The sequence below is a fragment of the Eutrigla gurnardus genome (assembly GCF_963514095.1).
Source record: "Eutrigla gurnardus genome assembly, chromosome: 8".
NCBI classification, from domain to species: domain Eukaryota; kingdom Metazoa; phylum Chordata; class Actinopteri; order Perciformes; family Triglidae; genus Eutrigla; species Eutrigla gurnardus.
The window spans coordinates 9,941,473-9,955,818 of record NC_139922.1 but is presented as its reverse complement, the minus strand read 5'-3'; the positions used below and the strand labels follow the sequence as shown (position 1 = coordinate 9,955,818).

At 43.1% G+C, this 14,346-nt stretch overlaps 1 protein-coding gene across 2 annotated transcripts in view; it reads left to right on the top strand.

Moving 5' to 3' along the window:
* LOC311016839 (MICOS complex subunit mic25a-like) overlaps nt 1-14,346 on the top strand; it is a 76,404-nt gene that overhangs the window by 46,382 nt on the left and 15,676 nt on the right. For both annotated transcript variants that reach the window (XM_084014809.1, XM_084014808.1), the window contains one exon: nt 9,321-9,456. In XM_084014809.1, the coding sequence (XP_083870935.1) occupies nt 9,321-9,456 (136 nt within the window). The remainder of the gene's footprint in view (nt 1-9,320; nt 9,457-14,346) is intronic.

Here is a 14,346-nt window from a genome sequence, read left to right as displayed (position 1 = left end):
TGTCTGTCTCTACATGTCAGCCCTGTGATAGACTGGTTACCTGTCTGTCTCTACATGTCAGCCCTGTGATAGACTGGTTACCTGTCTGTCTCTACATGTCGGCCCTGCGATAGACTGGTTACCTGTCTGTCTCTACATGTCAGCCCTGTGATAGACTGGTTACCTGTCTGTCTCTACATGTCGGCCCTGTGATAGACTGGTTACCTGTCTGTCTCTACATGTCAGCCCTGTGATAGACTGGTTACCTGTCTGTCTCTACATGTCAGCCCTGTGATAGACTGGTTACCTGTCTGTCTCTACATGTCAGCCCTGTGATAGACTGGTTACCTGTCTGTCTCTACATGTCAGCCCTGTGATAGACTGGTTACCTGTCTGTCTCTACATGTCGGCCCTGCGATAGACTGGTTACCTGTCTGTCTCTACATGTCGGCCCTGCGATAGACTGGTTACCTGTCTGTCTCTACATGTCAGCCCTGTGATAGACTGGTTACCTGTCTGTCTCTACATGTCAGCCCTGTGATAGACTGGTTACCTGTCTGTCTCTACATGTCGGCCCATGCGATAGACTGGTTACCTGTCTGTCTCTACATGTCGGCCCTGTGATAGACTGGTTACCTGTCTGTCTCTACATGTCAGCCCTGTGATAGACTGGTTACCTGTCTGTCTCTACATGTCAGCCCTGTGATAGACTGGTTACCTGTCTGTCTCTACATGTCAGCCCTGTGATAAACTGGCGACCTGTCCAGGGTGAACTCTGCCTTCGCCCAAACTAATTCGCTTTTGATTCCTTTTAGCTATTTGGTCACTGGGTCCTCATTTAATTCCCCCAAATTCTAAACAAGGTCAGAGAAGGGAGGCCACAGCAGATTGATGCGCATCACGGCACTCTTGGTGCACGTTCGCCCATTTTAAACAATAGGTGTACTTTAAACATCAGATGCGTCAGACACGTCAGATGCTTTCAGTGTGTTTGAGACTTTTATCACCCTCTCATCTGACAGGTATCCTTTAGGGACCAGAGGGATTGCCAGGTTAGTGATTGATTGGAAATGTGACTTCAGTCAGACTCGGGAGGATTGCATCCGTGAAACTCGATTGAGCATACTGCTGCAATCTTCATCACGGAACCTGAGATGACTCCAAGTCTACATCAGTAGATTGTTACTGTTACACCCTAAAGCTCCAGTAGTGGCTGATGATTATTTGCTGTACCTGGGTGGACAGGGACTACAAGTCAAGCTGAGATGAAATCTTGTCGTGAGAATCAGTCAGTAATTCTGGATCAAACTAAAACGAGATTTCTGCAATAGTCATTGAGATGTCATTTTGCTGCAAATAACTAACCGACATTTTGCATTTGCTAAATTGACAGGCTTTACCTAACTGTGGCATTACATACAGAATGAAAGAGACATGAGGATGGAAACATTTGACTTCCTTGTCTAGATGCTTTTTATGTGTGAGAGGGCGAGGGAGACAGCTTCCTCTTCAGAGTGGAAAGGAACAGAAACCCACGCCAGACCACTCAGGCCGGTTTCAGCAAGAGCAGCTGTCTGTTACAGTAGTAGTCGAGCTAGCCTTAATAGCCGGCCTTTGTCAGATCCCAAACGCCTTTGTCAGATGATACCAGCCTTCGGTGGTCACTCAGTGATAAGCCTGGAAACAAAAGTTAAAAGGCAGACTGTATGGCCATTGTTGTTGTGCTGCACGAGAAGAGCCAACCAGCCAACCAAACGTGCGTGTTTGTGTGTGTGTGTGTGTGTGTGTGTATGGCTCACTGAAGTGAGAACCAGGTACATTTCAAATAGGGATGGGTAAAAATATCGATTCAGCAATGCATTGCGATTCTTTTCCCCGCAATTCAATATCGATTCAGCCATCTTCTGAATCGATTCAAGCCCCTGGCCAGTGGGGGCGCTGTGACCGACACCTTCGTGTGATTCGCGCTGTACGGACGGGGGCCGCACTAGACCAAACCATTACAATATGGCGACCGGAGTGAGTACAGCGTTCACACCGGCCGCGGAAGCGCCGCGAATAGGCACGTAGCGGAGCCCGCTTCCTTTCGGCGCCCTTGTTAAGCGATAGTGTCGTTCACACCAGACACGGAGCGCCGCGAATAAGCGCGGCCGTCCCGCGCCATGAAGCGATGGTTTCGGTGTCTACTCTATTTTTTGCGCGTGCCGCGAGCGAACGCATCAATTCTGGCAGGAAATCACACAAAGAGACACGAGACAATCCGGTCAATTTTCAAAATAAAAACAATTTTCAAAATAAAATACCGCGATTGACAAATGCGATCATATTTGTGTATCTCAACTCGCACTGGGAAACGGGAAGAGACAATACATTTAATAAATGTGAAGAGTAGATAAACAAATATGTGCATTTCAACGGTGTATCTGCACTACTACTGTCTACTACCATAGCTTCCGTGGCCGGTGTGAACCCGTTACATGCACTGTAGTTCAGTGTTTAAGCAGTGTCCTGTTTTATCATGCTATGAGTTATACCACGGCTGTTCATAAGGCATGAATCTAAATACATTATTTGAAAAAATGATCTGGTACTCTTACTTGTGTATTTCTACTTGATACTGAATCGATATCGAAGCATTTCAATCAATATCGAATCGAATCGATATTGAATCGAATCGTGACCCAACGAATCGAAATCGAATCGAATCGTGAGATTCTAAACAATACCCAGCCCTAATTTCAAATGTGTTTATTTCATGTTGTTGAATTTTTAACTGTGTGTTTGAGAAGAGCAGTTATAAAGCAGCCTGATTTGGATGGAAGGGGAAAGGGAGAGTGTTGAAGCTTCACTAGGTATACCATGAAGTTATCCAATGCGCTCAAATGGTGAATGGAATTATGACAAGGCATTCATCATGTAAACACAGATCATTTAGGACATGCTATCACTATTTAAATCATTTCTTAAATCAAACATGCTCAACTTCTACAAGCTTCTGTCACTGAATAAATACACTCAGCATCAATGAAAACTTAACACTGGTATTTTTTTATGTGTGGTCGGATCCTTTTGATGTAGGTACTTGAACTTTTATATTCGGTTAGTATGGATATTTTACTGATGAGTTTTGAAAGAAAGCAACAAAAAGTACACTATTTCATAATTTTATTGACATTTAACAATGACATGCCCAATTTCCAAATTCCTGAAATTTCAATATCTCGTGTTACCGCCATTAGCATCAAGACAGGCCACACAACGTCTACGCATTGACCGTATAAGACATCCAACATTGTCCTGGAGTATGTTTGCCCATTCCTGGTGCAACGCAGCCACCAGTTCCTGGCGATTCCTGGGTGGAGGCACACGTCGAGAGACACGTCGTCCCAGCTGGTCCCAGAGGTGCTCAATGGGTGAGAGATCCGGCGAGTATGGTGGCCAGTCCAGCACATCGATGTTCTGTTGCTCAAGATACGCTGTGGTGACACGTGCAGCATGCGGGCGGGCGTTATCCTGCTGCAGAATGCTGATCTCAGGATGATTCCTGATGAACGGCACACACGTTGTCTCCAGCACCTCGTCAATGTAAAGTCTGGCAGTGAGGTTGCCATTAATGATGACCAGTGGGGTTTTATGGTTGGCAGAGATGCCAGCCCACACCATAACACCCACACCACCCCATCGATCGCGCTGACGCACGCAGCACTGTGCATACCTCTCCCCAGGGCGGCGCCACACCCGCTGACGTCCGTCGCTCCTGTACTGACAGAATCTGGACTCATCAGAGAAGAGGACTCCACGCCAGTGTGCCTGAGTCCAGGGTAGGTGGCGCCGAGCCCATTCCACACGATTCTGGCGACGTTCATTGGTCAAGACAGGTCCAATATTGGGTCTTCTGGCCGCTAAGTTGGCAGAATGCAGGCGCCGACGTACAGTACTGGTACTGATGCGTGGTTGGTGCCTGCCTGGAGTCTCTGCAGCCGTCTGGGCAGCTGTCTGGAACCTGTCCTGCAGGTGCTGCATCACAATGTAACGGTCGTCGGCCTCAGTCGTCACTCTTTCGCGTCCAGGACGTGCTCTATCCCTCAGACTGGGTTTCGTTGAACCGGCGTCTCAAGTTCATTATTGTGGGTGGAGAACAACCCATTCTATGGGCCACCTGTTGAATCGACAGTCCACCCTCCAACAGACCCAAAGCTCGATGTCGGTCGTTCTCTGATAGGCGAGGCATAATGGCATCCAGGACAATGAAAAGTCATTTTTTCAACATGGCTTTTTATAGAGAACAAGAACCAATCCCAAAAACTCACAGGATTGGCAGCAAACACAACGAGCACAACGACATTGCTCTAATTACAAAGCAAGTGCAGTCAGGTGTGACCGTAGGTCAATGGCAAAACAACCACCCAGATTTCACTTGTTTGGCTCATTACTACTCAAGTATGAGTAGTAAATACAAATACTAAACTCTGAGCTAAAACTAGAGTGGTATTGTAAGTGTTAAGTTTTCATTGATGCTGAGTGTACATTTTACATGAGCCCGATAGGATGGAAACCCAGGGTTACTTTATAGTATTTGTTCCACAGTGTGTCAGACTGTATTTGAAAGCAGGCTGTTTAGCCTTTTACAACATTTCCGAGCAGCAAAACAACAAAGACAAACTCTTAACAAAACCCTTTTTCATGTAATGGATATGTTTCTTCTTGTAGGAGCTGTGCATATTCATTACAGTTACATAAACCATAAGAAGCATTCAGTTGCAAAAGTGAGAGACATTGGGAGAAATGAAGTACTCTACCTCCACCTCAGTGTTTTCCAGGGACACGGTGAAGTCGGAGTACCAGCATATAGAGTACCCTCTGGTTGTGATAGGAATGGAGAGATAGGGAGAGGATGAGTGAAGGAGTGTGGAGATACAAGATAGAGGAGAACAGGATGTGTGCCTTCAGTCAATTGAAAAGCTGTCTGGGTGCAGGTACATACAAGCTACAAGCAAGTGATAAGAGGCAACGCTGTCTCTCTAGCTGTTTTCCTCTTCACCTCTCTAGCCCTCTTTCTCCCTGCTTATCATCTCTCTTTTTCTCTTCACTTCACCAACGCACCAATATTAATCAAGACTGTAATGGTAAAGCGGTTTGTTCAGGGATTCTGACCCTCTGACATGTCAAATGTCATTTCTTGCCTCAGTGGACAAGGATGGACCTGTTTACCTCAGAGTCTCTCGTTCTCCCTTCAGAGCATCAAGGTTCTTTAGGGGCGATGGGAATCCTTCACCGCGTCTTTCTCTCGACACCAGGGATTAAACATTTTTTTCATCATATGGGACCTATCCAAGCTAATTTGTCGTCCGCAGTGGACCGTCAGGCCACGGCTCATTGAATGCAGCTCACTTTTGATGCTGCATATACCATGTTGATACCAAACTCTTCTTCACTTCCCTGGAGTGAATCAACGGTTTCGGGAGCAGAGCTATCAGCCTTACTTCAGCATACTTACTTCCAGACAGCCACACCCTGTATGGACACAGCAGTAAAGTGTAATGTTTGTTATTATATTTGTCATGATAATTTTGCGAAAATGTTAAATTGGCCCAATAAGGATATTTGTTTTTTGCATAGCGCACCAATGAGGATATGTTTTCATTGGATTGGATCATCAGATTTCATGTGTCATAAGACAAAACAAACCATGAGAGTTAAAATCAATAACCTTTTGGACTGCCCTCTCTCCCAGGCTGCAAACTCTGACTCTGAAAAGTGAAGCCAAAGCTGAAATGCTTTTAACTTGCATTCACTCTATTGGCCACCAGGGGGCAACTCATCTGGTTGCAAAAACAATGCACAGAAGTCGATGAGAAAATGACCGTCTCACTTGATTTATTGTCTCTGTAAACATGAGTATATGTTTTCGGTCTCTAGCCTTCTCCAATACAGCATGATGTTCATTGTTTGTGATTGACAGGTCCCTACCACGGCGGTGGCGTCTCTACTGTGGCATCGGAATGCAATTACATTCGGAGATGACTTTAATACTTAGCTACCATAATTCAAGGAAAATGTTACAGCTATCCTTAACAAGGGGCCAGATGCAGCAAGGTTGCAGCTCTGCCATTCGTCTTCGTCAGATCTACCTGTCGTTCCTCCAGCTCTCCTCCACTGGTTGCAAAACCCCGAGGTGGTGACGACCAAATGCCCAACTCTTAAAAACCGTAGTCCACAAACAAATGGGTGACATCGCGATGACTACGTCCACTTCTTTTATACAGTCTATGCTCCATCCCCACAGAATGTGACTTAACTACTGTATAGAAAGATGTCACAATGATGTCGGTAATCGGCTATTTGTCTGCCACTTTGGGAAGCGCGTGTATTGCAATACGTTTTGTGTGACAATTTGTTTTTTTCAATCCTTAATCTTTAAATAAATATTGAAAGACGCAGTTGTTTTAGTTGTTGACATTGGAATACACAGTCGGAGCCAAGCACGATAAAAAAAATAGTATCAAGGACACACTACATTCATAACATGTCAAAACTAATACAGAATATGCACGGTGTGTTGGCACATGAGCAAGATGTGCACTGAACTTGTTTTGTAGCCCTCAAGTCAGTCAAAATATTGTTTTATTTTTCTTCCTTGGGCGCTTCTCCCTGTGAGATGTTAACACAATATACTAATTGGTTGCCTGAAACACAGTGCAGATACCAATACTTTGTAGTTGACAGGATAGAAATAAAATGGCATGTTGGACAAACAATGCTTCACATGTGTAGCCAAAGCTATTAAGAAAAACACAAAAAAACATCACTCCAACTCTGAGAGATGCATGGTTTAGAAGCGATAAATGCATCTTCCTTATCAGACTCGTAGCTTTGCCAGAGGCTTTTGTAGTCGGTAGTGTGTTTTTGTGTATTTTCCATTTTCCAATTTCTCCCCTTTCATGTCCCTCCCTCTCTTTGTCTCGGTAAGCCGGTCTGCGTGGTCCAGAAGTCTGAGGCCTCTGTTCTGTCCGCCTCCGCTGCCGGAGATTAAAAATAATGGGCAGCGCCATTAATTAAGCAACTAATCTTACTGTTTGTGTTTTGTCATATTTACCGCTCACAGATGCGTGGAGAACTCTCCCAAAAAATGACTGCCCCCACACACATTAAATGCTTTCACAGCGCATGCACACATTAACGACGGCGACAAACCGTACATGGCTGGACAAGCTGTCGCTGCTTTACTGCTTGTTCCAGCCCCCCCCCCAAAAAAGAAAAAGCTGCCCCGCTCTTTCTCTATTTATTTTTCTAAGCGGCTCAGTTAATATTGTTGATTTAAGACCTCACCTTCAATTTGGTGTAGCATGTGGACAGAGCTTTAGCTTTTGCTGCGGCTGAGCCAATTTTCTGCTTCAAGCATCTTTAATAAACCACGCAGCGCTATCAGGAGGCTTTGGCTTCCCTGATGAAGGCCATTTATTTCAAATTAAAGGAGAGTTCCTTATCTTTGGCAGCCTGAAATGGCGAGAGAGATAAAGATGGCACGCTTTGGTGTCGTCCTCTCTATGTTCTTAATGCGATGAGAGAAATAGAGGGGGGAGGGGGAGGGACGACGACACAAAAAAGTGGAAAAAGACAGATTAAACAGACGAGATATAAATCATTGGAGGTGGTGTTGGGACGGGGGGTAATCTGATAGGTCAGAGAACACAGAATGCTTCATTCCTTCACTCTCTATCATTGTATCTGACTTCCTTCATTCTCTATGTTTTTCTATCAGTCTCATTTTCCTCTTTAACCTCTGTCACCCACGCTGAGATAAACTCACTCATTTCATCCATGATACTATAGCTGATGATAAAGTGCGTGTGTGCCTGTGTGGATACCGATATGCTGTAATTGAAACATGGTGTGGGGGGGGGGGGGTCAGCTCTCCTTCATGAATCAAAGCCAAAAAATACCCCTTTAATTTGGCTTTCAATTAAATCTGTTATTAAATGCTCCTCACAGTGAAAGTGTGTATAGGGGCCAAGCGTAGAGGAGATCGAGGTGTAGGGAGGTGTGTGTGTGTGTGTTTGTCTGTGTGTGTGTGTGTGTGTGTGTGTGTGTGTGTGTGTGTTGTGCATGTCCCTTTCTTTACCTGCGTGGGAGTACATAATGCGCTTGTCTCTGCTTCAATCAGTCAGAATCCATTACAGCGCGGCACCCAGCCAGCAAGCCTGTCATAGTTAACAATCGCACAGATAGACAGGCAAAGACCAATTATAATACAGCCCACATATCAAATTAAGCACGACTGATTCCGTCTCTCAAAGCACACTTTTTCTGCTGTACTTGATCAGAATGATCCTACCCACTCAATTAAATGTGATTGAGCACTAATTGCATGATTTGCAATGAGGCACGTACTATACACACCATAGGTTGTTAAACAGGTTGCAGTGAAAGAGGTTGTTAATTGTTTTTCATTTTTCTCTTGCCTCATTTAATCAGACCTGTTTTGTTGTTTTTTTTTCTTCTTTCTTCTTCTTAGTTTTGTCTTCTAGTTTTTTTTATTTAGTTCTGCTGTGGCAAAGACGTGCATGCAGTTGGAGTTAGCTGTGACCTGTAGCAGTACAGATCTATCAAAGTCATATAATAATGCACATCACAGTGACCATTTAAGTTCTGTAAGGACTGAGCGAAACAAGACTGTTTTAGTGGATTTGGATTGGTGGATTGGGTAGAGCGGCAACCGTACTGCATCTGCTCCATCTTGCTTCTGGTGCTACCCCGTTAGCAAAGTTAGCTTCCACCTGGCAGAAACCAGATACATACATGCTAACTTTTCCTGACAGTGTATAAACAGTCAATAAACAACAGTCAATGAACAATCAAATCACTGAAACTCCTTGTAATCAAACATACTACAGTTTTTATGATTGACACTTTAAATTAGCTAAGCTTGTGTTTTAATTTTTATAATTTATTCCGTTAAATTTTTTTTTTAGCCACTTGAGTGCAGTTGAAACGAGCTGTCAACACAACACTGACATCATCACCTTTAAGTTTATATGCAGACTTGTTTGCAAACAGTTGCTCATCTACACAGCCAACAGTTACGGACGACATTATCATCCGTTTCATTTCAGTTTTTTCTGCTGCAACCTGATGAATTTACATTTTCGCCTCCACCAACTGCTGAGGGCAAAACGTGTCTCTCTAGCTTCTAAATGCTCCAGTGTGTTCACCGGCTGAAAATGCTGTCTGAGTTTTATATGTACATGATGTGATGATTGATTTTGTTGGTTGTATTTTTAGAACGACCAATAAAAATCCATAATTCCATCTTTTTGTATCTCTGTGTTTGTCTTTTGCAGATCTCGCAATACAGACGCGGTGTGTCTCGGCCTGCAGGCTCAGATTTTATCTTGCTACAGGGACAACAAAGACCAGACCCTAAGTTGTTCAGACCTGGCCAAACAATACATGCGGTGCATTAATGCTGCAAAGAAGGTGAGAGATATTTTCTGATGGATTGGAATATTAATATTAGGGATGATCCAAAAGGTTAATATAACGAATGTTTGTATTGTGTCAATCCTAGATCAGACGATTGTTTTTCTTAACCCATGTCAATAGCAATGTTTAAAAGGAAAAAGTATATTATTATTATTATTATTATTGGGACATAACAATCCTGTCTGGGTTGTGCCTTTTTTTAAAGTTTGCCATGGAGAGAGAGATGATATTTTTAGGGCTCAGTCTGATGTAAAAGAAAGAAATTCATTTTTTTCCCTCGTGTTCTCGAGATTATTCTGGGGGAGTTAAGGATCCAAAAGGAATCAGATTGAAGTGATTTTGAATGCCGTCACTTTAGGCTTGTACGCAGAGAAAAGTCTTGTCATTAGAAGCAGAACGAATGTCTGATGTAAAAGTATGAAATCCAAGTTGTTCAGTGCTACCGAACTTGTTTTCCGACCAGCGCTCAAAAATGACACAATTTCAGAGGCAAACACAGATTGACTTGCTATGACATAAGTCACAGCCGCAGTTCAGCTTGTCAACCTTGTGGTTCTAATTTGAGGTGCTTTCCAGACTCACAATTATGACAAGTAAGTGAGAAAGAACAGCAGCTTGCCACGCGAAAACAAGCAGTAAAAACCATACATTTTCCCAGACAGCATGAATTAGATTTTTTTTTCATTTTTAGAGTATGACTGAACATTGTCAGGATTGAACAAAATAAGAATTCTTGCGAGCGGTTCACTTGATGTCAAGCTAACCCGACAGGGTCATCCAGTCAGATGCAGCAATACATTAAGTCACATCATTAGTATTCCAGCAGAGTATCGGAGCCCCAATCTTCCACTGAAGCCTGTAAATATGATGATACAATCTCAAGGCTTCTTTTCCGGGGGGTTTTTGCGTTTGATTTTTGAAATCTCTCCCTTTGACCCATGTCCCTCATCAAAGCAAAGACGTGCTCTATATGAAGCTGATCATATCAGCCATATTTTTCTTTATTGCATCTCTGGTGTCGTTTTAAATGTGAGGTTTCAATTCAAGGCTCCATAGAAATAATAAACAGAAAAAAAACAGCAATCATTAATCAGTGATGTGAAACTGAACATTTCAAGGCGGACCTAATTATAAATTACTCTGTTTCCTTACATTAAGCTTTGAGTTGGTAGAGCCTGATGAATATAAACAGATGCTGTCAAACACGGAGCCTCACAAAAGGTAGTAAGAGAGTATGTTGAAGATATAACTGCATGAATCAAGAAATAATATAGTTAAATCATTTAAAAGTATTGTGGAAAGAAACGCTTTTCATTTAACCTCCAGTAAGTTTGGAAGAATTCTTTTTTTGTACTCTGTGTTCATCTTCCAGCTCATTTTGCTTTCCATCTTTTTAGTTTTCCTGTCTTGCATTTGTCGCAGCACACATTAAATGTGAAAAAAAAGGTTAAATGAAATCGTAAAAAATAAATAAATGAACCATCTTTTTAACAAACCTCTAGATTTTGTTTTTCCAATCCATTTTCCAATTATTCTGTTCTGTTATTCTATATTATTTACTTTTTCGGATTGTCTGATCATATTTTACTGCATGGTGTCACCATAAATGAGGCCGAAAACTGCGTGATATTTTATTGAGGTGATCGAGGTTTCATGCCGTTTTCTGACGTAATGTTAATTTAGTTTATGTTTGTGTCTTATCTTTCCATTAGAGCTTTCTTTGAGAGGTCAAGTTGTAAACGATGTATTTATTGAGTCAAGAAGTCATGCTTCTCTCTATTTCACCTTTTGTTTTTCTTTTCTGCGTTAAAACACGGTGAAGAACTGCTGCTCATGTATGCGCTCAGTAAAATCTCGCCTTTGTACTTTGGCTTTCAGCGTTCCACATTCCTCAGTTGGATTCGCTGCTGTATTATTCAAAAGCAAAGACAAGTTCCTCTCCTTAAGTATATGCATCACTGCAGCAGTTTTAAGTTACACATGCACAGAAAGTTAGGGGGAAATGTTCGTCGGAGGAGGGGGAGGGGGAGGGGAAGTTGCAGTACAGAATACTGGAAGCTTGCCCTTCCAAAGTTTGTACAGTAGAGGCATTTGAAGGTGTAGCTGCTCATCATGCACCCGGACAACGTATTGCTGTGCCTCATGGTGCTCTCCGCTCACATCTCCGCGTTGCTCAGGGACACCGAGGCTTCCCTGGCATACAGTAATACAGCATGTGATAATCAGCTCGCTGAAGCTTGATTCCTCTGCTCCCGTGCCGATGCAGTGCACCTGTGCATGCGTGTGTGTGAGAGAGAGTGTGTGTGTGTGTGTGTGTGTGTGCGTGGCTGCCTGCCTGTACGTGCATCTCCTTTCAATCACATCTGTAGCTTTGTCTTGAATGAAACCCATGCAGACACCAACATGCCTTTATTTACACACAGCTTTAAAGCTATGTTTGTGTTTGTGTATTTCAACATGTATGAGAGGCAATTGTCCAGATCTTAATGCTGTGTGTGTGTGCATGCTTGTGTATATGTGTGCGTGTGTGTGTGTGTGTGTGTGTGTGTGTGTGTGTGTGAGAACTTCTTCATCATATTAGCTGGTGTGAGATAATGAGGAGTGAAGTGAAGACTCTTTGAAGGCTGTCTTTAAAAGAGCACAGCGGATCATACGCTGTGTGTGTCTGTGTGTGTGTGTGTGTGTGTGTGTGTGTGTGTGTGTGTGTGTGTGTGTGTGTGTGGTGTGAATAGCTTGCTACATTGCAGTCTGCTTTAACCTACACATCAAGGTCTTTCCTCCTGATTAGCCCCGAGGCATCTCGCTGACTTTCAGCCAATTTGAAAGTTTATAAAGTTCTTCCTTCGTTGTGTGTCTTTAGAAGCTGTCACAATCCGGTTATCAGTGATCACTTGTTTTTTCTTGTGCGGTAGTAGACTGTGAGCTAACCAACTATACAATAGTCTGACACACTGGGAGGGAAAATACATTCTACTCATTAGGTTTGAATAGAAAATAACCTTTTTACTCAGAGCTAGTGTGAAGTGATCAATGCTATTTACTACTATAGTACTGTTGTGTGTGTTCTATGGGCCCACTCAAACAGCAGCCTTAATTTAAATGTAATTGCTACAATCAGAGGATTGTTGGCCTCGAAATCAATTTAAGTGTATTTTTTTTAAATGATTCAGGACATAATTGTTAATAGTTACATTTTTCAATCTTTTTTTATTTAGCTTACTACCTTTTTGAGTGTAATTGAGTGTAAATGCAGCATCATTTTTCAAGCTTTACTTTCCATTTGCTTTCTGCTTTATAACAGAGAAATGCAGGAAAATGCATTTGATTCCTTTGATCAAATAAAAATTATAAATGTTTTGTTCGCACAAGGGAAATGGGAAATTGTTTTACTTCTCTTCTTCATGATGCATATTAAATAAGTGCATCTCAAAGAAAGTCTGTGAACCGTGAGCCTGAGGAAAAATGTGTTTTTGATTTCTGTTTTCATCTCATTTCTAAGCACAGTTGTGGTGTCTTCTGTATTGGGAATATAAAATGAATCCTTTCCAATAATCTGGCCTGGACTAAACCAGAGAATCTACTGCTTATTAATGAAAATTAAGAATGAAATGATACGAGAACGCCTGTGGTAGAAGAAAAGGGATGGATGATTTTCATTCCCGAGCTTTTAAATGAGTGAGAAACGTTGGCGTGGTCCTGTGTTCTTGTTTTGTCTTTCCAGACTCACAGAAGCCACTGTGATGTGTTTTGATCAGTGTCACAGTGGGTCAGTGCGTAGGCCTGCATATCACAGGAGTCCTCCTGCTGGGTGACACTACCATCTTTATGTGTGCTTGTGTACATGCGTGCGTGTTTGATGGCAAATGAGGGGAGGATCCAGCCGACACTGAGCAGACGACGTCTCGTCATTATCCTCTGGGAGGCTGAGCCCTACATGGGCCCTGCTCCATGTGGCCTCGCACATACGCACCATCCAGACACTCGGTGGGATTCTCCAGTCATTTAGCTCCCTCTCTCTCACACACACACACACACACACACACACGCTGTCTATATGCCTGGTGGGATTCTGCAGTTATTTCGTGCCAATCTTGGAGTGAGCCTGGCTCTGCTGCTGATCAATGGAGAGATGGAGGAAGACAGAGAGACTGTGACAGAGAGGTACAGACGCTTTAGTAAAGTGGAGAAAATACCTGAACGGGGAGGGAAAAGAGAGTCGAATCAGCAAAAGAGATTTGGAAAACGAGAGAGAGATGAGTGTTGCAGCAGCACGACCGATCACAGATGTATGTGGGGCCACAGCGAGGTCGGATCTGGCCGGCTTCAAGTTGAAACCTCAGATACTTAAAATGCGAGTATTTTCCCCTTCAGCAAGGCCAACTACTGACACACACACACACTAACTCACACATATATAGTCGGAGCCCTGCTGTGGAGTACAGACATACCAGGCTTTGGGTCCAATACCCAGGGAGCTACTGCTAAAGTTAAAAGCTGCCTGTCAGACCGAGAGTGAGAGAGAGGTAGAATCAGAGAGTAAGAAGAAGTTTATACATGTGTTTTCAAAGTACTGCTCCTCATATTGACCTTGTCGCTACTGGCCATGAAGCAGCTACACTGTAAGAAATGAGGGACGTCCACAGTCTTTGTTCCATGGACTGCGATTCCGTGCTGCTGATAGAGGAATACCTCTTTGCTGTCACGTTTGAGTTCAATGCATACTTTACAAGTGATGATTTGAGTAAATGGGTTGACTCCCTCCGTCGGTCAAATCAAAGCAATTTATTTTCTTCTGCAACTATATGCTATAAACCCTTGCAAAGTATTTTCTCTAAATCACCTCGCTGCAAAGGTAACCATTATGGCACCGCAGGGCAGAATTAC